This window comes from Misgurnus anguillicaudatus, chromosome 24 (genome assembly GCF_027580225.2).
Source record: "Misgurnus anguillicaudatus chromosome 24, ASM2758022v2, whole genome shotgun sequence".
NCBI lineage: Eukaryota > Metazoa > Chordata > Actinopteri > Cypriniformes > Cobitidae > Misgurnus > Misgurnus anguillicaudatus.
The window spans coordinates 6,458,478-6,480,865 of NC_073360.2; the positions used below are offsets into that span (position 1 = coordinate 6,458,478).

The window sequence follows — 22,388 nt, forward strand, 5'->3', positions numbered from 1 at the left end:
TAGTGACAGAACGTGTTTGAGGCTCAGGTTCGAGCCTTCTAGTCATGCTAGCAAGTGCAGGAGACACAGGTTCGAACCTTCTAGCCATGATAGGAGGTGTATCAGATGATTCAGATTATTCAGTTTGGACTATTTCTCGCGAGATTCAGAGGCACGTGTACTTAAGTATCGTCCGAAACCGCCTACTTACTGAAAATGTAGTAGGAGAAGTACGTGAGTATTATGTCCGAATCCTCAGTATCAATAAAATCAGTGGGCGAGAAATCCCCAGATGCCCTACTGAGTCGGCCCAGATTCTAAAGCGTGCATCGGATGGACACTTCTATCCCAGCTTTTCCATGATGCCACGGGAAAGCAAAGCAATCGACCGGAAACCAACCAATCGGGTAATTTCGATACGTTACACAGGGCTGTTCCTCAGCACCCAGACTTCACGCACAGACCCAGGATATACCACAAAGTGCTCAGCAGATTCATGTAAATAAAGCTGTAGAATTATCACAGCTGTGTTGAGATGACAGTAAATATGTGATGGTTTGTTAGAAAAATACATTTTACGAGTTCGCCTCACTGACAATAAAGTGGGACTGCTAATATGCGTGAGTGGCGTGCTGTCCTGGGGCGAAGGTTCTGAGCTCGGGAAATACCCCCCGAGTTCGGAAGGTTCGTCCCTTGACCGGGGAAGGTTTGCGATAATTCCGGAGAAGGCGGGTAAGGAGTCTTGATTATTTATAGAGCTGGTACTAAGTTTGTTGTGTTGATTAGTGATTAATAACCAGCTGTGTTCATTGCTTAATGATCGAGAGCCAGCCGTGTTAATTGATTAGTGATTGAGAGCCAGCCGTGTTCATTGATTAATGATCGAGAGCCAGCCGTGTTCATTGACTGATCAGCTCCTCCCAAACCTTGTTTATAAAACATTATTTTATGAGTTCGCCTCACTGACAATAAAGTGGGACTGCTAATATGCGTGAGTGGTGTGCTGTCCCGGGGCGAAGGTTCCGAGCTCGGGAAATACCCCCCGAGTTCGGAACGTTCGTCCCTTGACCGGGGAAGGAGCCCCGGGCCTGGGGCGTGCCCTGACCCGGGTTATTCCCAAAAAGAGCAGGTGGTGCAGGACATTCGCCTGAACAACAATTCCCCAAAGAAGGCTTGCTTGAGAAGGCGAGGTGCTGGCCCTCATTGGAGAAAATGCTGAAGTAGTGGGTAGAATTGAAAAAGGCAGCTCTGGAGAGCAGGCACTGGTGAGAAGTGTTGTGAAGAAATAGGTTGAGAAGGACAGTATGAGGTGGGGCAGAGGCCTGGACCCAAAGGATGTAGTTTGAAGAATATAGGGGGCTCCGGGGGAGCAAAATCTGCTGCTGCCAATATGTAGGGATAGGAGAAAATTGTGCTCTGAAGAAGAGCGGGGAGTTTTAAAGGTAGTAGGTGAGGTAGTGCTGTAAGGAGCAAGGTAGGACTCCAGGGGAGCGAAGGAAGCAGTTTGTGCCCTGAGATGGGGCTGTGCTCTAGAGGAGCCAGACATGAGGTAGTTGGGGAAGAAGAAACTCCAGAGGGAGCAGTACTGCTTAGGCAGCGATAGATGAATAAATTCTGCTGGGCAGAAAATGTGAAGGAAGCACTGGCGCTGCGATACAGGCTTCGAGGTTAAAAGAAGTCTGCTGCAGCAGATCAAGGAAAAGGCACGGGCCCCTGTGGGGGCGGTCGCTGCGGCGATACTGGCCTGAGTTGGAAAGGGAAGGTTTTATTGGCAGAGCATGTGAAAGAAGCACAGGGCCCTGCGGGGGGCGGTCGCTGCTGTGATACTGGCTTGAAAAAAGGCATCTGCTGCAGCAGAAAGTAAAATAAAAGCTTGGCCTTCTGAAAGAGCGGTCGCGCTGCAACAGTAGTTGTATTTTGAGAAGGAATCTTGTTGCGGTAGGGCTGTGATCTGGTCTAATTGATGAAAACTCTGATGCTTCTCCGAGCTGTCAAATAGGTTTGAAGAGTTCCCTGCGGAGACTGTTTGGAGTCTGGTATTTTGAGAGGTATTAAGAAGGTCTTTGAGTGGATGATTTATGGGAATATTAGTGTTGAATAAGGAGGCACTGGTGTTGGGTGGAGATCCGCTTCTGGTGCCAGCTGCCTGAATTTCTGGAAAGCAAATCGAGAGAGAGAGTCGGCTATTGTATTGTTACGGCCGGGGATGTATGTGGCCGAGATCAAAAATTGATCACATGCTGCAGTCCATACTAGACGTCTTAGTAAAGGCATTAATGTGAGGGAATGAGAGCGACCTTTGTTGATGCATTGTACGGCTGCCTGCCTGTCTCTTTGTATGACAATGCTGGTTGAGGTCCATTCTTTCCCCCACAAAAAGGCAGCGACTACTATGGGGTATAACTCAAACAGCGCAGATGACGACAGGGTCTCTGGGAGATCAGAAAGTTGATTGGGCCATGTTGACGCGAACCAGCGGCCTCTGTAATAACCGCCGAAACCGACGGACGGGGTGGCGTCGGTGTATAGTTGAATGTCCGTGGGATGAGAAATCATGCTTTCATAAAAGAAAGAAATGCCATTCCACTGCTTAAGGAATCTTACCCATAGGCTGAGCTCATTAAGACATGGCTCGTCTAGGGATATGAGACCTTCTAGTGTATTTGCGGTTGTCGAGAGAGAAATGAGATGTGAGATGAAAGGGCATCCCTGGGGAATTATATGCATTGCGAAATTGAAATAGCCGAGTAACTCGCGTTTGGAGCAAGATGGGTTATCGAGCAGTTTGGAAGCTACTGAGATGATTCTGACGATTTTTTCCTTGGGTAGCAACGCTTGGAATTTTTGTGAATCTAAAATGATTCCCAAAAATTCAATGGTAGTGTCTGGACCGGCGTTTTTTTTCTGAGCGAGCGGAATTCCGAGCTTCTGAAAAACTCCCTGCACTGATGAGAGATGGGCGGCTGGAAGATTATCCGGAGGAGATATGATTAAAAAATAATCTAAAAGATGTACAACGTGGGGAATTGCATAGTTATTGGAAAGAATCCAGCAAATGGCCTCTGACAGCATGTCAAATATTTTGGGGCTGCTTCTACACCCGAAAGTTAATCGGACGGAAAAGTAGAATTTATTGCGTCAGCATATGCCAAACAGGTGCCAAAAATCAGGGTGGATGGGCATGATTTTGAATGCTGATGTAATATCTACTTTTGCCATCCATGTGCCGCGACCAGCATTTTTTATGAGAGTGGTAACTTGATCAATGTCATGGTAATTCAATGAAAATTCTTCGAGTGGAGACAGGCTGTTTATGCTAGGGAAAGGAGAAGAGTGTGGTGAAGAAAGATAAAAAATGAGGCACTTGACAATGGGACAATGTTCACTTATTTTTGTCACGTGGCTGCTTAAGCGCGTTGTGATTATTCACAGCTGTTACTCATCAACAACCGGCAAAACCAACATCTCTCTGACTTAATTTTAAACAGTACATTGTGAAAAACGCTGTCATTCTCTTACATATCCGTGCATAAAATTGGAGGAATACAATTACATTTTAAATGTATTTATTTTTTTACAATTTTAAATAAATACTATTATTTTAAATATTGAGTAGATTGTAGTTCCTGACTGTGTAGCAATGTGTGTTTATATTTAAAACTAAAACAAAGGTTTATAATATGTCTTTATAAAAGTTCTGTCACGTTTAATAAGTTTGAGTTTGATCACGTGATGTTTGGTTGGCGAGCTTCAGAAAAGGTCACATGATTTCCAGTAAGGGTTATGAGCACACTCGAAACTCCGGAAATCTTCTGAAGACCTGGAGATGAAGGAGGAATTGACACTGTTCGTGGTCATGGGTACCGGCTGAAAGCCAGGGGAACAGTAAAACCAAGGGTTGCCCACCTGGCCCTCCTCCGGGGGGAGTGGCTCTTGAAGAGTGATCCTCTACAACTCCAGATCACCCGACTCAGGGCCGCTTGGTCTATGTTTTCCACCTCAGAAAGTGGGCTGAACGGGTATGGCGAGTTGCTTACAGTGGGTTCCTATATGCTGCCTGGATGAAGGAACAATGGTAGCCGTAGCAGCATGCCCATGGCGAGGAGCAGGCTGAGGCACAGACGAAGCGGAAGGGGCAGCTGGGTTCCGATGCGACAAGATGGCCTCAGACTGCTTAAGGGCAGCCGAGAACTGCTGAATGCTCTCGGCGGCACTGCCGAAAAGGCTGGTCTGGGAAATCGGAGCATTCAGGAGACAATTCTTGTCGACTTCTATAATGTCCGCGAGACACAGCCAGATGTAGTGTTCTAGGACCACCAGGGTGGACATCGCATGACCAACAGCTTTTGTCGTGACTTTGGACGAAAGGAGCGCCAGGTCAGTAGCTGCACAGAGATCAGAAAAATCCCTGGGTCATGAGCTCCCTCATGCAGGTCTCTCAGAGCCTTAGCCTGATAACCTACAGCAACGCCATAGAGTGCAGGGCAGAAGCTGCCTCCACACAAGCCTGGTAAGCAGACCCCGTCAGCAATGGGTAATGAGCCCGATAGAACTGACGAGAGACTGCAGACTCATGAGGGAAGCCTGTAGCGGCACCGTCATCGAGAGGTGAGGGGAGATGGCTGATGGGGTTGTTTCCAGGAGGAAAACACAATTTTCCACGAGTCAGTTTATCATGCATCTCACGAAAGAAAGGCACAGGGGGTGAGGGTTGAAAAGCCCAAGCATCCCCGAAGCAGAGATGGGGACTCGAGTTTGAGACTAACATACATTTGCTGAATAGAGCAATGAAAAACAACATAACGTTTTTATGTGAAGCGACTGCTGCATCTTCTTCCTGAAGCGCTCCGCCTGTGTTTGAGCACGCGTTTAGTGCCCTCAGTAGTGTACATACAGAGAGAAGTGTTTCAAAAGTTAAGCCAACATAAAATCTTTCTTTTCTGGACAAGGCACATACATACACGCAAAATGATCTCACAGTATTCTTTTTCTAATAAAACATTTTTGTTTATGTCTTAAGAAACCAGTCAGAAACTGGGCTTATTTGTTCTTAATAAAGAGACAGTAACCTCAATTAACCTACTTAAGTCTGTGTCATTTATGTAAATCAAACAACCCAAGACAAACAGAAAATCACTTCTATTGCTCAAAAATAATAATAATAATATTTAATTTGTACAATAAAGACAGTGTTATTATCCATTTAATTTAATTTATGTACATAATGCTAATTTTAGACCTTACTTAATGTGCAACTATGTTCTATTTATAAATGTTTATAATTTCTTTATTTGTTATTAGAGTTTTATTTGTTACAACGAGACTTGAGACTTGACTTGGACTCGAGCCCAGAGACTTCAGACTTGACTTGGACTCAAGCTCAAAGACTTCAGACTTGACTTGGACTCGAGCTCAAAGACTTCAGACTTGACTTGGACTCGAGCTCAGAGACTTGTGAACATCTCTGCCCCGAGGTTGGGGAGGTTGAGTCCACACCAAGCCAAGCACCACCGGTGCTCGAGCGTGCATGGCCACCATCTCAGGGTCTAACACGGGTTCTGCAAGGAGGGAGCAGAGCCAAGTCGGCATCCGAAATAGACGGCCCCCCCTCTGATGCTCCGACAGACACAGAATCCTCCTGAGGACCGATAGAGGGCAAGGGCGACGTAGAACACCCACCACCCATCTCTAACAGCACCTCTGACTGTGGATCAGGGTGCTGAGAGCCACTGGACAAACAGTGGGGTTACTTGAGTGTAACCTTTTTCCCTGAAAAAGCGGAAAGAGATGCTGCGCTGGTAAGCACTATGGGCAAACATCTTTATTTGTTGACCAGCTGAATATAATGTGTAAACGGAATTGGAATTGAATTGACCCGGAGGTATATAAAATAGATGAGCACCAGCTGTGTCATCAGATCTTTTGTTTGAAGACCAGTCCTGGGACCTCAATGTACGGCAAGACAGCACAGCATCTCATTCCACTTTTTGAGGGAACAAGGTTACACTCAAGTAACCCCACTGTTCCCTATCAAAAGCTACTCTCGATGCTACGGTGCTAAGCTCTATGGGGAATGACAATACCCACGCTGCTGTGCTTGGAGATGTCTGGACCCCTTATGGATGTGTTAGTGTGCGCACAAGGACCGCAAGGAAATCTCAGACATAAATAACCAAGCTAAAAATAGTGGATGTGTGCGGAAAGGATGCTCCTGCCGCCTCACAAACATCTAAAGCAGGCCCCCCTTACTAATAGTAGCAGTGGGAGATACCTCTTTATGGAACAAATGGTATAGACATCAGCTTGAGATGTTGACTCAAGGACATGAGATCCTGGAGTGACATGAGCATCCAAGCTAGAAAATCTTATGAATGTATGTGGAGAGGACCAGCCCGCCGCATCACTAACGCTCTGTAAGGAGCCACCCATTACTAATAGTAGCAGTGGGTGATACCCTCTCTTGGAACAAATGGTTTAGACAGCAGCTTGAGATGTTGACTCGAGGACATGAGACCCAGGAGTGACATGAGCATCCAAGTTATAAAATCTTATGAATATATGCAGAGAGGACCAGCCTGCCCCTCATAGGCAAGAGCAATAGCATCCCTAACCCAATATGATATGGACTGCCTGGCGGCCCCCAAAACAGACAGACAATTGCTCTGACTTATGCCACTGGCTAGTGCGGTGAACATAGGCCGGAGGAGCATGGACTGGACACACTCTGTGGTATAATTCCTGCTCCGGTGTGTCGAAAAGGGAACCTTAGGCAGGTAATCAGGATAAGGATGCATGGGGCAAAATCTAGACTGCCAGAGACTGCATATCCCCAATTCTTTTAAAGAAGTTATTGCCATTAGAAAAACCATCTTTAGTGTCAGAAGTCTATCAGACGCTGACTCTAGAGGTTCAAAGGGGGTCTGAACCAGACCCTCCAGGACTATAGCTAGGTCCCACGAAGGAATCTTATTTCTTGTTGGAGGCCTCAATCGTTTTGCCCCACGAATAAAGCGAGCGAGCAGAGGATGCCTCCCGAGCGGCGCCCCATCCACCAAAGCGTGGCAAGCCGAAAGAGTGGCCACATAAACCCTGAGAGTGGATGGGCATAAGCCTGCTGCTTCCAAAACCCTGAAACTTCACTCGACACATACAAGGGGAGTCAGTGTTCCGCCTTCGACATCTCGATGCTTGTACAGAAGGGTAGATGGATCTTCGCTATGAACATAGAAGTAAGTACTCCAAAACAGATGGCTATTGACTTAAGTGTACAGGTAAGTATCCAGCTGTAAGTAGCTTTTAGCTTGGGCTTACAGGTATGTGTACAGAAGGGCAACTGGATCTTTGGTTGGGCGTACAAGGGCGTGTTCAATGTAAGTCGCTTTAGCTTGGGCTTACAGGTACGTGTACAGAAGGGCAACTGGATCTTTACGTTGGGCGTACAGGGGCATGTTCAAGGTAAGAAGCTTTAGCTTGGGCTTACAGGTACATACACAGAAAGGGCCACTGGATCTTCACGTTGGGCGTTCGGGGACGTATTCAAGGTAAGTAGCTTTAGCTTGGGCTTACAGGTACGTGTACAGAAGGGCAACTGGATCTTTACGTTGGGCGTACCGGAGCGTGTTCAAGGTATGTAGCTTCAGCTTGGGTTTACAGGTACGTGTACAGAAGGGCAACTGGATCTTTATGTTGGGCGTACCGGAGCGTGTTCAAGGTATGTAGCTTTTAGCTTGGGTTTACAGGTGGGTGTACAGAAAGGACAACTGGATCTTCACATTGGGCATACAGGGGTGTGTTCAAAGGTGAGTGGCTTTAGCTAGGGCATACAAGTTCAAGTTCAAGTTTACTTTATTGTCAATCAAAACCATGCAACATTACATTACACAGCAGACTGAAATTGCGTTTCTCCCATACTCCAATGTGCAGTATTAAAAAGGATTCCACACTCACTGAGACAAACTAAACATAAGATTAGACATAGGACACCACTAGAAAAGTACAAATAAATATTTAACAGATGGACAACAGTTATGAAGTTTACAATTATTAAACTTATTGCAATGCCCCAAAAGTGTAGTCAGGATGAGGTAATTTGTAATAAGTGCAACATAAGGTGCAACATGGCAAAGTGCAAAGTTCAAAAGCAGCATGAGATAATAAAACGTATTGTTTAACTTATATTATAGGAGCCTTTTGCAGACATGAGTTCCACATGAGTTCCACAAATCTTAGTCAGTATGAGTTATTAGTGTGGGGATTTGTAGTCCAGTTTTCATGAATGAATTAATCAATCTGATGGCTTGTGGGAAAAAACTGTTGCTGAATCTTGTAGTCTTGCAACGCATACTCCTGTATCGCTTGCCAGATGGTAGGAGGGGCGTACTCAGAGGTACGTAGCTTTTAGCTTAGGCTTGGAGTGAATATACAGAGGCGCAGGGTAAATATAACTCACAGACCCTCAAGGCGATGGACACCAGGCTTTGGCCTTCCTAGAGCTGGGGAGACTGGAGAGGATGTGTTTAACGCGTCGCTTGTACTTCTTCACCAGACAGGTTTTCTTGAACCTCCGCTTATCCCGGCCGCTTCTGACCGCAGGCAAAATTTCTCACGACGACAGTGGCGGTTCTACACAGAGGCCAAGGGTGGCCCGTGCCTCTGTAGACAAGTCCCTGGCCACCCCTGTGGCCACCCCGTGCTGACCAAATAAAAAAGTATACATTTATTTACACGCGAGCGCCAAAAGCGGAACTAATCCGAGGCATAACGTTCTAAACGGGCAAATTAGAGCGGCGCACCCAACCACTGTAGCTGGCTACGGGTGCTGGATGCTGCTCAGCGAGTGTCTCAATTCGTTCCCAATTTTCCGATGTTGAGAATGTGTATGCAGGTTTGGGCACTGGTAAGGACTCTAGCTCACTTGACATTGGGACACTGTTCACTTATTCTCCTGTGACGTGGCTGCTTAAGCGCGGTGATCATTCACAGCTGTTACTCATCAACAACCGGCAAAACCAACATCTCGCTAACTTTTTTACACATTGTAAAAAGTGCTGTAATTATGCTCTTACATATACGTGCATAAAATTGGAGGAATATAATTAAATGTGTCATATAGAAATGTTTACAATTTAAAATAAATATTATTTTAAATACTGATTAGATTGTGGTCCCTAACTGTCTAGCAATGTGTGTTTATATGTAAACTAAAACAAACGTTTGTCTTTATAAAAGTTTGCATTTCATAAAGTATATTGAGTAGGCTCGCATGATTTTCGGTTGGGGGGCTTTAGAAAAGAGCCAAGCTCCCCTTTTGCACCTGCACTCACTTGTATTAAATAAAGATGTATATGATTGTAAAGTAAGATAAAGTTTATGGGGCAGTTTCCCGGCATGGGATTAGACTAGTCCTAGACTAAAATAAATGTAAGAGCTGTCCAAACTGAAAACAACTTGCAATGCCATATTTTAAAATACACAAGTGCCCTTTGTTTTGCTTCAAAATGCACACAAGTAATGTATTTAGTAAGGCATGTTTGTTAAAACTAGTTATATTTCCTAATTAAACTAAGGCCTAGTCCTGTCTTAAACTAATTCCTGTAACCGCCCCTATAATCTTTAAAGCAACACCAAAGAGTTTTTTTTACCTTAAAATAACGTTTCCAAAAAAGTTTCAGTGGTTCATCAACACAAAACAGGGTGAATGGCACTTTCACATTCGCTTTGCAGCCCTCTATCGGCCAAAACCGCACTAAAGAAGTTTCCAACCGTCGGGTAGCGGTCCTGTAGTTAGAGTGAAAACTACAAAAACTTGCTTTACGGCAGACCTACAATCCAATCAGAGCCAGCTATGCTGCAGTATTTACGACAGTGGTAATGAACAATTACGCTTCTAACCTGTAGGGGGAGCAAAGAGCCAGAGTTCTTTAGTGTTGCTTTAAATATAATTTCTTGATGTGTTTTATGTGCCCCTCTGGTAAAACACTGGCCCCTCCTTGGCCCCCCTAGTGAAATTTGTCTAGAACCGCCACTGCACGACGACAGAGCCTTATGCCCAGACCTGTGGAACTAGTAGACAGACACAGAGCTCTCCTTAACAGTGTTAACTGACTTCAGTGAATATGTGGGGAAACATACACCACCTCTTCCTACAAGGGCAGATGGAGACACAAATCCAAGGCTGCTGCTCGTTGGGCCTAACACGGCCAATATTACCACAATGGGCGGGTTCAGGTAGGTTGTCTACACCAGGTATGCACCGCAGGACCGACTCGAACGGTTCCCTCTCCTCTCTTCCAACCAGCGGGACAAGAGATCTAGACAGGGGTGAACTTCTGAAATCACTCCACAATCGGTAAACATACACCAAAAAGGCCACAACAGCTCGTTTTACATGCAGCAGCCAGTACTTCCCTCCGATGAACGGTTTTCCCACAACATCCACACAATACCTTTACTCGTTGCTGTGACTTCGCCACCTCCAGGCGGGGACAAAGGGCCAGGATTTACAAGCGGGCATTCATAAGGAAGGATGGTCACCGCCAACACAGCACACGTTCTCTTCGACAGGATGTTTCTCGGCCTAGTGAGTGAATACAGACGACAGGGACACAAGCACAACACTGCAACCTTCAGGTATACACATGTCAAAGACAGACTCACCCACTGCCATTCACACACTTCAGTGACAATAAGGTCAGTACTCTACCCTCGAGCCAAGGATACGTCCTGGGAAAGATCAAGGTCACTGACCGGCAAGTGGCCAAAAATAGATGTAGCCACCACAGATAACGTCCGCCCACTGCACTGCACTCTTCCTCAAACAGACTCTTTCTTGCCATCCTGTATGTAGAGTTGTGCCAAATCCTCCAGTTCGCTTTGCGAGTCCTCAATGTTCATACACATCCACTTCTTCCTGTCTCCAATCGCCCAAACGCTCCGTCTCACCCGCAGTATCTGCTGGAATACAAATTCCTTCCTGTATTTTCAACGCCCTCTTTATACTCCTCTCTTAGTCAAAATCGCCCAATCAGCGATCGCCACGTCCGGTGGCGCACCTGTTGCTGATAGAACTCGAATTTTGGTTTCCCAGAGTTTCCGGAAGTGACGGGTGTTTGAACATTATAGTCCGGGCGGAACTTCTCTCCACCATTTTCGGTTCCGCCCTTCCAAAGTCACTCCGTGACAAACGCATAGATGCGCTTGTCCGGCCATGTGTGCGCCATTGCGTCCAAACCCAGGGGGGCTGGTCCATAAAATCTGATCATATCTGAGACACTATGTCTGGGTGGGGTTTCCATTCCCCAGTCAATAATGTCTGCCTGGACAGTAAATCTGCTCCTACATACAGGTTCACCGGGATGTATACTGCTCTGAGTGACAGGGACTTGTCCTGAGCCCAGAGAAAAATCTGCCTTGCTATCCTAATCAAATTGCACGAGCGCAGACCTCCCTAGTGACTTATGTATGAGACTGTTGCTGTGTTGTCCACCTGCACTAGGACATGACAGCTTCTCAGTTGGGGGAGAAAGTATTTCAGGGTCAGAAATACAGCTGTCAGCTCTAGGCAATTGGTGTCCCAACCGAGCTGATGACCCTCCCATTCCCCTTGAGCTGGACAACTATCTAAGATCGCACCCCAGCCCGTCAGGGAGGCGTCTGTCATTACCAGTCTGCGATGACAAGTCGCCTATAGCGTGGGACCCAAGGCAAGAAACCGGGGTTCTATCAACATATTTAGTGTACGAAGCCCGCGGCGCGTCACTTTTATTAGCCTTTGAGGGTTGGCCCTTGGATAAAGCCCTGTGGCTCTGAGTCACAACTGAAATGGCCTCATATGCAACAGCCCCAAACTGTGGATACTGATGCCATGAGCCCTAATATCCTCTGATATTGTTTCACAGTGAGATCTTGGCCTAGCCTGACTCTGCTCAGGGTATGCTGAATGGTCGCGATTCGTGTGTACTGTGCTTATAACCCAAGCAGAAACGCATGGCAGAAGTTTCCACTCTGCCAGACTCTCTGATAATGGTATTAATTTTGTTATTTCCTCTTGAGGGAATGCAAAAAAACTCTGCGCCATGAATGACAGCAGTAAGACGGGGGGCCTTTAACATTGAAGACAGGGGTCTTTAACATTTCGCTGCAAACTGCCGCCCCCCGCAAGCCCAGAGGTGGTGCAGGTGGAGAGGCTTTGTAAAGGCAGCGGGACGGAGCGATCTGATGTAATATGATATGCCCCGCCCCGCCGGCAAACCCTACTGTAGAGAGTGGAACAGTCAGGATTGTTTCTTTCTATAAATGAAAGTGCTGAGGTCTGCCCTTGGGGCTGCTGAATGTGACGAGTCGATCCCCAAGCTCTTCGCGGGGGAGCATGATTCACTACGCTATCCTTTTTAATATTCCTCAGCTTTGAAGGACCGGGAAGAGGTCGGGTGATTGTGCGTGACAGCCCTTCCCCTTGCGTGCTGCGAGGCAAAAACTGTGTGAATGTTTCCTCATACTTTTTAACTTCAGTGAATATCGTGACAACGGAGTCAACCACATCACCAAATAAACCCAATGAGGGAAGGGGGCATCTAGAAGAAAAGTTTTATCCTTCTCATTTATGCCCGACAGATTTAGCCATAAATGCCTCACTGTGCTTACCCGAGCAGACATAGAACGGCTGATAGCACGAGCTGTTTGTTTATTGTCACTTGTCTATCGTCTCGCCTGCACTCAAATCCTTTAACAGATCAGCCTGGTATGCCTGTAATATCGCCATAGTATGCAGCGCAGCACCAGCCTGACCTGCAGCTTGATAAGCTTTGCCCACGAGAGCTGAAGTTATTTTACAAGGCTTTGTGGGGAGGGTAGGCTTCTTTAATGAGGATGCCGAGCCAGGCGAGAGAGAATTCGTGAGCATCTCTTCCACCTTTGGCATTTCGGTATATCCGCGCGTCTTCGCACCCACTATAGTCAAATAAATTGACGCCGTAGGCATGAAAACATGCGTATGGTCTTTCCCATAAATTATTTAATTCACCATGATTATCCTCAAAGAAGGGGAGAGGCTCATGTTTTGTCCTCTCCCCTTTGTCACTAGATAGAAACCTATGCCCTAGTTTGCTTTGTTTGGGGTTCTCTGGCTCACGAGCCCAATCAATCTGCAACCTGGCCACCGCGTGTGTTACAACCTCAAGAAGCTCCTCGACCGACTTTTGATCGTGCGAGCAACACTCTGAGGTTGGTTTATCAAAGTCCGAGGAACCGAGAGAGATATCATCAATGTCATCATTATAATTATCTCCCACATGATCTGAAGAAACACTAGAATGCGCTTCGGAATCACGCGAAGAAATATATTTTAAATTTGACGGTGCCGTCAGAAAATAATCACGTCGAGCACGAAGCATTTTTATTGCACATTTATGAATGATTCACAATGCTCACACTCAACAGACTGTAAAGCCGTGACTGCATGCTCCTCCCTCAAACACACAACGCAGTAATTGTGTGTGTTGTCCTTCGCCATAGAGTGAGAACAAACACAGGACTTAGACTGCTTGTGGCTCTTCTTACTCATATTTTCCTTTTAACTTAAACTCTTTTTAAATCGGTAAGAGAGAAAATCTGCACTCTATCTTTTTGGAATCTAACTCCTAACAAAGATCTCAAGTGAAGTTCAAAAGGTAAGAGAGAGATTTGTATTTGAGTGTAGCACACACACATTCAGTAGTTGGTCTGAAAATAAAAAGACCTGATGACACAGCTGGTGCTTATCTATTTTACAGCCTCGCATCGGATGCGCTGTGATGTCGTTATCAACCGATATATACCTCCGGATCAATTCCATTGACGTGTTTACACCCTATATTCAGCTGGTCAACAAATAAAAACATTTCCCCTTAGCAGCGTAGCATCGAGAGTAGCTTTTGATAGGGAAACAGCAGACTGATTCAGCACCGTTATACGGAGAAAAAAAATTCTGGAGATTTGCCACCGCACCTTTAAAGGGGCTCCGCGACAGAAAGGAGGGGTGACGTTCCTGGAGGTACGAAACCCGTCTCCGCAAATCCAAGAGGGTCATGTTCACTCAAGCGGAACACGAGCCCTCCACGAACGCTGCATCAGTGTGCTGAATACACAGACACGAGACACAACGATCACTTGCTAGTCTTGCTGGTATGACCAGCATGGGATGCTGGTGCTAATGCTGGTTTGGTGCTGGTTTACTGGGGTGCTAATGCTGGTTTAGCTGGTGCTGATTTGATGCTGGTTTAGCTGGTGTTCACTAGCAAACCAGCACCAAAACACAACATATGCTGGTCTTGCTGGTATGCTGTTTTTTTCAGCAGGGTAATACCTTCCCACTGGGATTCACAGACTGATTAATGAGCTAGGGAACTTATTGAGACACTCGGAAAGTGTTTCAAATAAGCTTTTGTGCCTGTGGATGTGTGTGTCCGCTTTGGTGACAGCTTTTTCCAATTACAGATGACCCTATTTTGTTCAAGTGTTTAAAGAAACCTCCCTCACTAAATCTAAAATGACCAGTAGGTGGCGGAATGATACAAACAGTAAAGCAGTTACTGTTATGTTATCAGTAGAATATTGCACGGCTGGGAAGGGCTCTTAGCCAATCAGATTTGAGAACCAGAAAGAACTGTTGTATAAATAAATGTAGATAATAACCCAAATTAATGCATTCATTTTTTTATTTAATGTAAGTAATACAGGCTGTTAAATTGAATTTCCATTATTTATTAAGTGCAGAAAGTCACTGTAATTTCTTATTAGGCAGAACACAATGTAGGTCCAGAATATGGCAGTGATGAAGATGATCAGTAGCTGGGTTTTCATCCAAATGTGATGCAAATCTTTTCATAATTCGCAAAAAAAGAAAAACAAAGAAATGCGAATTAGGTACTTTTCCATAAAGTTGTTTGCGCGGTACTGGGTAACCTAGTAACCATGAGTAAACAAAACAATGTACACATGGAAAATGGAGACAGGACTGCATGTAGTCACAATGGGGCAATTTATTAATGTATTTACCGCGAAGCTTGTAATAGCCAAACTGAAAGCTATGCATAGAAAAAGACACTGCGATGAAGTCAAGCCCCATATATTGTAGCGGAATGAGCTAGACTGTCAGTCCGGTGTGTTTAATGTTGGCTACATCAGAATTAATTCGGCAAATACCTTTCTATCTCCCATTTTTCCAATTTACTCTTTTTCGCATAAATCAAAATCCACCTTAAGCGATGTTTTGCGAATCAAGAGATTTTTAATGGAAATTTGCCATTTCCATCAATCATTTTCGATGCGATAATTATAAATGTGCATAAAATCATGGTGATGGAAACATGGCTAGTGATAGTACATTGTGCCTAGTTCTGACTCGGCCTGCACTGCAGATCCTGCCACAGCCTGTGGAGAGCGGAACTCATGTGTCAGACAACCCTAGTGTAGCCATCATTAATAAGATCAATCAGTTTAGCAGTGTAGAGACAGTGTATACCATGTGATTTTAATGTTTGTCCAGGCAGTAACGTTGAACCTCTTCCAGTCATTTTGTCACTCTAACAAGCCAAAAGCATAAATATTTGTGCTTGCACGCTTTTTATTACATGGCAATGTTTTTTGTTTGGTTGTCAATTGTTGTTTACTTAGTAAAACATCACATTGTCCAATTAGATTTTCATCCTTGAGTTTTTTACAATTACTCTTTCCCAATCATATGTTTCTTTGTATTTTGCTCTGGTTTTAACAAAATTATGTAGCATTTTGGGGCAAATATGCAAAATAGTAAAGCAAAACTTGAAGCTAAAATAGCAAATATCTCCAAGGCTACAGTAAATTTTCCAGGTGTACTGACGTAAGCTAGGAAAAATGTGATCCAAACAGCACAGAATATGAGCATACTGAATGTGATGAATTTAGCTTCATTGAAGTTATCAGGGAGCTTACGAGCCAGAAAAGCTAAAATAAAACACAAGACTGAAAGCAAGCCAATATAAGCAAGAACAGCCCAGAAACCAACAGCTGAACCCAAATTACATTCTAAAATGATCTTATCTTTGTAATAACGCATGTTCTTATATGGGAAAGGAGGTGATATTGTTAACCAAAGCACACAAATTAGGACCTGTATTAATGTAAGGATAACAACACTTAGTCTTTGTTGAGGAGGCCCAAACCATTTCATGACATTACTTCCTGGAAGTGTGGCCTTGAATGCCATTAACACCACTATTGTTTTCCCCAGAACACAGGAGATACAGAGGACAAAAGTGATCCCAAACGCTGTGTGACGCAACATACAGGACCACTCAGTGGGGCGACCAATGAAAGTAAGTGAACAGAGAAAACACAGAGTCAATGAGAAGAGCAACAGGAAGCTTAGCTCTGAATTGTTGGCTTTTACAATAGGTGTTTCTTTATGAAGATAAAACACAAGAGATACAATTGATGATAATAATGCTCCAATGAGCGAACAAAGAAAAAGCATAATCCCCATGATTTCTGTATAGGAAAGGAATTCAATCACTTTTAAAACACATCTGTCTTTGCTTTCATTTGACCAATACTCCAAATCACAAGAAAAGCAGTCACTAGAATCTGTGAAGGAATTAAACAAATATAAATACAAAGCACATGTCAAGGTCTCTGGCCATTGTACAGTATTATAAAACGGTTAGTTCCAATCCTTGATTCTGATTGGTCAATAGGTGTGCTTTATTCCGATAAAACACTGCTATGACCGCTTCACCCAACAGTTCTATTTAATATCACTGCGCCCTTAGTAACACCCTTAGCAACACATAAACATATACTGAGACAAAGTCTGAGAACAGTTTGTTGTTTTTATTTGAGCTTTCATGTTGTTGTTCGCAGTCAGGGACTATTTTTTCTAGCGGAAGGAATGCTTTTATTGATTTAACTTCATGAAAGTTGCACTAATATTTTTTTATTTTAATATTGTGTGGTAACCGTTTTATAAAAGCAATAAGGTACTCGAGGCAAGTGCTGTATCTTGAATAAGTAACGGCTGAAGGGGTTGCAGGCACTCCGCTTTGCGCCGTGCCTAACAATGCCCTTCAGCCGTTACTTATTCACGATACAGCGAAGCCTCTCGTACCTTATTGCTTACTTAAAGCATGAGCTAGTACTTATTACCTGTATGATTAATGATTTCTCCATGTGCACATTGAATAAAGTCATAACAGAAGATAGGTCTTCCTTTCTGTGAAGCCTTCCTAGTGACTGGAGGACAACTCTCAGTGCACACAGACACAGGCAGCTGTGAAAAGAGAAGTTCCATGTAAGGCCCAAATAATGATTTCAAGCAATGTCAATTGCTTGTCCTTAAAGCGATAGTTTGCCCAGTTAGCCTTTTTATATTTTTGTCATATTGCCAAGTCATTTATCGTGCCCTCATAATTTGCCCTCTTAAATTGATTTTTGACGTACCTGTCTGCTGTTCTCAGCCCATACCATAAGTTCCTGATTAATTTTAAGACGTTTCTCTGGAGGCAGTGAGTGGTCATACGCACCAACCAGTTTATACTGCATACTTCCATCCTTAACAGGCTGCCAGTTGACCAGATCATATTTTGCTACAGGGTCCCCACTTTCATCAAAAAATATTTTCTCACCTGTTTTGGCAGTGAAACTGACATTTCTCATATACTCCAGCACCTACGAATAAACACATACATAATTGGTTTTAGTTTGACTTTTATCTTTTAATTGTTTGTCTTCTTAATCACCTTTCTTGGTGTGGGCACCTCTACTTTGCTGCTGTTTGTGGAGGACTCAACATCTTTTATCAAATTATGCAGTGCCTGTGCGACAGCATAAGTTGCCGTGTACACTTTATTTGCTAAGCGCATCTCTAATGCATCAGTAAATTCATTTTGCACTTCTGCTAGGCGTTCTGAGCCAGTACAGCCACCTGCGCTACCTCCGGTGTTTCTGAAAGAGCACTGAAAAGCTGTTTCCCAGAAATCTTTCAAAAGTTCATTTTTTGGTTCCTGATCAGGGTGCACAGTCAAAAGAAACTCTCGCAGTCCGTCGAGCTTCATGTTCTGTAAGGCAAAGCCCACGGCTCCCGTGAGAAAACTGTATTACTTTGTTTCTGCAATAATTCGAGAAGTGATCCAGGATTCACTACCGACCCACTGGAGCCCAGTGACATTCTGTTGCGCAATTAATTGCAGGAGTGGGATAAAATCTCCAGCAGATGTAAAAGATACCACCACCTTGGCTGTTGATCTTTTAATCATTTCCAGAGTCTTTAGGAGCTGCTCTTGTGTATCGGTTCTTAATACAGTGGCTGAGTATTCAACACAAATCCCCAATTGTTGTGCTGTCTTTTCAAATGTTGAGATTCCATAGCTACCATAATCATTGCGACTGCTGATCATTCCAACTCAAGTCCAGCCAAAGTGCTTGACAAGCTGAGCCAGTGCTCTGCTTTGATAATAATCACTGGCTATCGTTCTGAAGAAGGATGAAAACCTTTTTCTGTCACTCAAGCATGCACATGAGGCAAATTGACTGATCTACAAAAACAAAAGAAAAAAATAATTTAAAAAAATCAAAAACTTTTACATTATCACTGATTAAACATGACAACTTGTGGCAAATCAATAAAAGAGTTCTTACCACAGGAAAACTGAAAGGGCTTAGTAAAGAGGCAATGCCAATGGTGGCAGAAGAGCTCGTCTCTCCAACAATGGCTTGAACAAAGGGTGGTCTAGAACAGGACTCATCATGTAAAGTCTCTTTAATGCCATTTATCAAAGCCATACTCGACAGAATAGCCTGATTTATTGTCCCACATGCATCATATATTTTATAGCCCAAAGTGACACCAGGCAACAGCTGTGTGCTGTTGTTTATCTCCTCTATGGCAAAAATCAGTGTCTGAGCCACTTTAAACTCACGCAAGTTAAAGCTGTGACAATAAACATCAGTAAAGTGTTACAGTATATTCTGCAAATAATAATTAAAGTATTATTATAGTACCACCTTTAAAGGGAAAGTTTACCCAAAATTTAAAATTCTGTCATCATTTACTGACCCTCAAGTTGTTCTTAACCTATATACATTTTCTTTTGCTTTGTGCTAACAATAATTTATCAACCTTTATAAATAAAGTTATTCAAATTTATTTTACCAGTAATTTTTCTGATTTCACATACATGGTATACAGTAATAACAACATATAGGTTTTTCTTTCTGCACAGCCTTTCTAGTGCCAGTAGGACATCTCTCAATGCACACAGACAGAGGCAATTAAAACAAAAATTGCAGCTTGCTAATTTTAGAATGACCTGATTATTTGTACAGTTCAAATAGAGCACATTTAAAAACAGCCGAAAAACTGAACATAGTGCTGAACATAAAAATCTAACTGTAAACTGTTAAGACAGAAAGAAAAACAAATATAATTTAAACAATCTAAACAATGTGTTAAAAATGAACACATCCATTCTTAGAGTAAACCAAAGTAATGACAGCTAAACAAATACCAACTACAGTATAATACAAATGAAATGATAATTGGTCAGATCAAACAAGTGTGTTTTAAAAGAGACTTAAAAATGTATTGCCCACAAATTTAGTCCTCCAAGTCTGCTTGGTTACAAACATTTTGCAGAACAAAGAAATATGGAACAACATGATGATAAGTAAATAATGGCAGAATTTTCCTTTTTGAGTGAACTGTCCCAGTAGTAGTATTCATAATACTACAGTATTCATAATGCAATGTTATTCTCATACAGACCTGACACATGTAGGTGGTTCTGGTTTGGAAGTAAAAGGATGCAACTTTTGCACAACAGTTCTATGAATTGACAAAATCCCCCCAATGTTAATTTCTCTTTCTGCAGAAAGTAGTGGTGGGAATGGCTGGCTAAGCATTTTGCAGACGTCTGCTGTGGCTGGAATGCAAGCAACATATAGCAGCAGTAGCAGGAGTGTCTTCTTTGCCATACCCATGTGAAGGTAGAGCAGGAGCCTTTGTGGCAGAACAGGAAATTATCTGCCCTTTATCGTTTTTTGAAATTCCATTTGGGATCAGCATCATTACACTAGCTTGCTTTTATTGTTTTATAGATAATATTGAACCACCTAAAAAACTGAGCTACAAAATAATGAATTTCCTGCACAATCTTCCTGCAGCAATGCTGCTGTTCATTTTTTTGGGAACCTGAGTTTAGTTCAAATTATTATCAATGTTGGTTGTTTGATGATGTACCTCATTTATGTACTATCTTTAGATCTTTTTAATGACTCTCAAGCCCTGAATGCAGTAATGACCCCCTGTGCTTTGAAAATTCAAAATCCATTTCAATAATAAGTGCACTTTTCATAAGATGGTAATCAAACTGTTCATTGATAAAAGTGGCATCACAATGATAATAATCTGTATAACTCAATATATGCTTATGGTGGGTTCCTCAGAGCTGCCGGGATGGACAAACAAAAAAGGCCATAGCAGGTTGCACTCTGCAAGGGGCAGGCAGAGGCGCCGAGCTGAGAGCCTAGTGCAGGGCAGCTGGTCTCCGACATGGCATGATGGCCTCAGTCTGCTCTTTGGTGGTTGAATGACTCTATCTGCCACATTGCCAAAATGGCTGGCCTGGAAAACCGTAGGATTCAAGAGACGATTCTTGTCGACCTCCATTATGTCCGTGAGACACAGCCAGAGATGGCATTCGTGGACCACCAGAGTGGACATTGCACGTCCGACTGCTTGTGCGGTGACCATGGTTGCTCTTAACACCAGGTTAGTGGCTGCACAGTGTTCTTTGAAGGCCACCGGATTGTGACCTCCCCCATGCAGATCCCTCCGTGCCTTAACCTGGTGGACCTGCAGCAACACCATAGCGTGCACTGCAGAGGCTGCCTCCCCACAAGCCTGGTGGGCTCGTGAGGGAAGGGTGGCTGGTCGCTTGGGGTGCCAGTGTAACCCTTTAACAGCTCCATCATCAAGAGAGGTGAGAGATGATGGCTGAACGGTCGGTTCTGGGAGGAAAATGGGTTTTCCAAGATCGCACCAACCATCATGAACCTCGGGAAAGAAAGGTACAGGTGGTTGGGACTGCGCTGTTCTTGCAGCCCTGAAGTTCTGAAGTACCAATCATCGAGGTGGGGGAGGAGCTCTGCACTCCAACCAACCGTCTCTGCAGCCCAAAGAACATGGCCACCATCTCAGGGTCGAACATGGGCTCCGCAACCCCACCCGAAGGAGGGAGCGGGTCCGAGTCGGCGTCCGAAATAGACAAACCCCTCTCCGATGTTGCGACAGACATAGAATTCTCATGAGGACAGACAGATCCCGAGGGCAGCATAGAACACGCGCCACCCGTCTCAATCGGAAACTCAGGCTGTGGATCAGGGTGCTTAGAGCTACGGTCAGCAGAACGATTCAGCACTATTATACAGAGATCGACCTTCCAGAGCTTTGCCGCCGCACCTGTAAAGGGGCTCAGCAACAGAAGGGGTAACATTCCCGGAGGTATGGTGCCATCGCCGCAAATCCAAGAGCGCCTCCACAAACGCCGCCTCAGCATGCAATGATCATGGCCATCCCGGGGACCCATATATCTGGCACATCCAGAACTGCACGGATGAAATTTCATATTTAAAAATACACATTCACCATGAGATGAGAGGATGGCTGTCTATAAAAAGACACAAATTCAACTTTTGCTGCTTTTTAGGGAAATCACTCTTTAATGCTGCGCTGAATTAAAGCACAGAGGGGAGTGCAACGCACACACTCAAGTTTAAATATGAAAGTAAAGAGGTGGAATTCCCAAGCCTTTACTAACATGCTATTCCTCAGCACACAGTGTATCCCACAAGTATTACAGTTTTTCTCAATTCGTCCCCTTGGAATTATAAGGTTCTAACTGACATTTTTGTCAAAATTGAGTTATTCACATATTCTTACTCTGTGACAACTTATTTACATTATGTGATGTTTTTTTTAAGTTGTGTACATTTTGGGACGTTTTATTAAAAAAACAAAAAGGTTCTTTCTACAAAATCGAACTCTAACTTGGCTCTATAAGGTTCTATCTGCGTGAGCTAATTAGCACTTCGAATGCACAGAAGAGGACCAATCAGGATCAACTTTATGGGGTGGTTTCTCGGACAGGGATTAGCTTAAGCCAGAACTAGAACTTAGTTTCATTAGAAAATATTTAACAAATATGCCTTACTAAAACATTACTTTATGCATTTTGAGGCAAAAGAAAGGGTACTGATGTATTTTAAGATATGTCAGTGCAAGTTGTTTTCAGTTGGGACAGCTCTTACATTTATTTTAGTCTAGAACCAGTCTAATCCCTGTCTGTGAAACTGTCCCTATATGTTGTGTTGCCGGCTTTTTCCTTGACGACAGGTAAAAA

The 22,388-nt window shown here is 43.8% G+C and overlaps 1 protein-coding gene across 1 annotated transcript; it reads right to left on the bottom strand.

The window, feature by feature from the left end:
* Positions 1 to 15,679: 15,679 nt before the first annotated feature.
* LOC129437312 (extracellular calcium-sensing receptor) lies at positions 15,680 to 19,962 on the bottom strand. Its single transcript, XM_055195463.2, is given in 6 exon segments — positions 15,680 to 16,578; positions 17,137 to 17,260; positions 17,431 to 17,658; positions 17,730 to 18,524; positions 18,628 to 18,919; positions 19,754 to 19,962. Coding segments are annotated over 6 exon segments (2,547 nt in total).
* Positions 19,963 to 22,388: the final 2,426 nt, after the last annotated feature.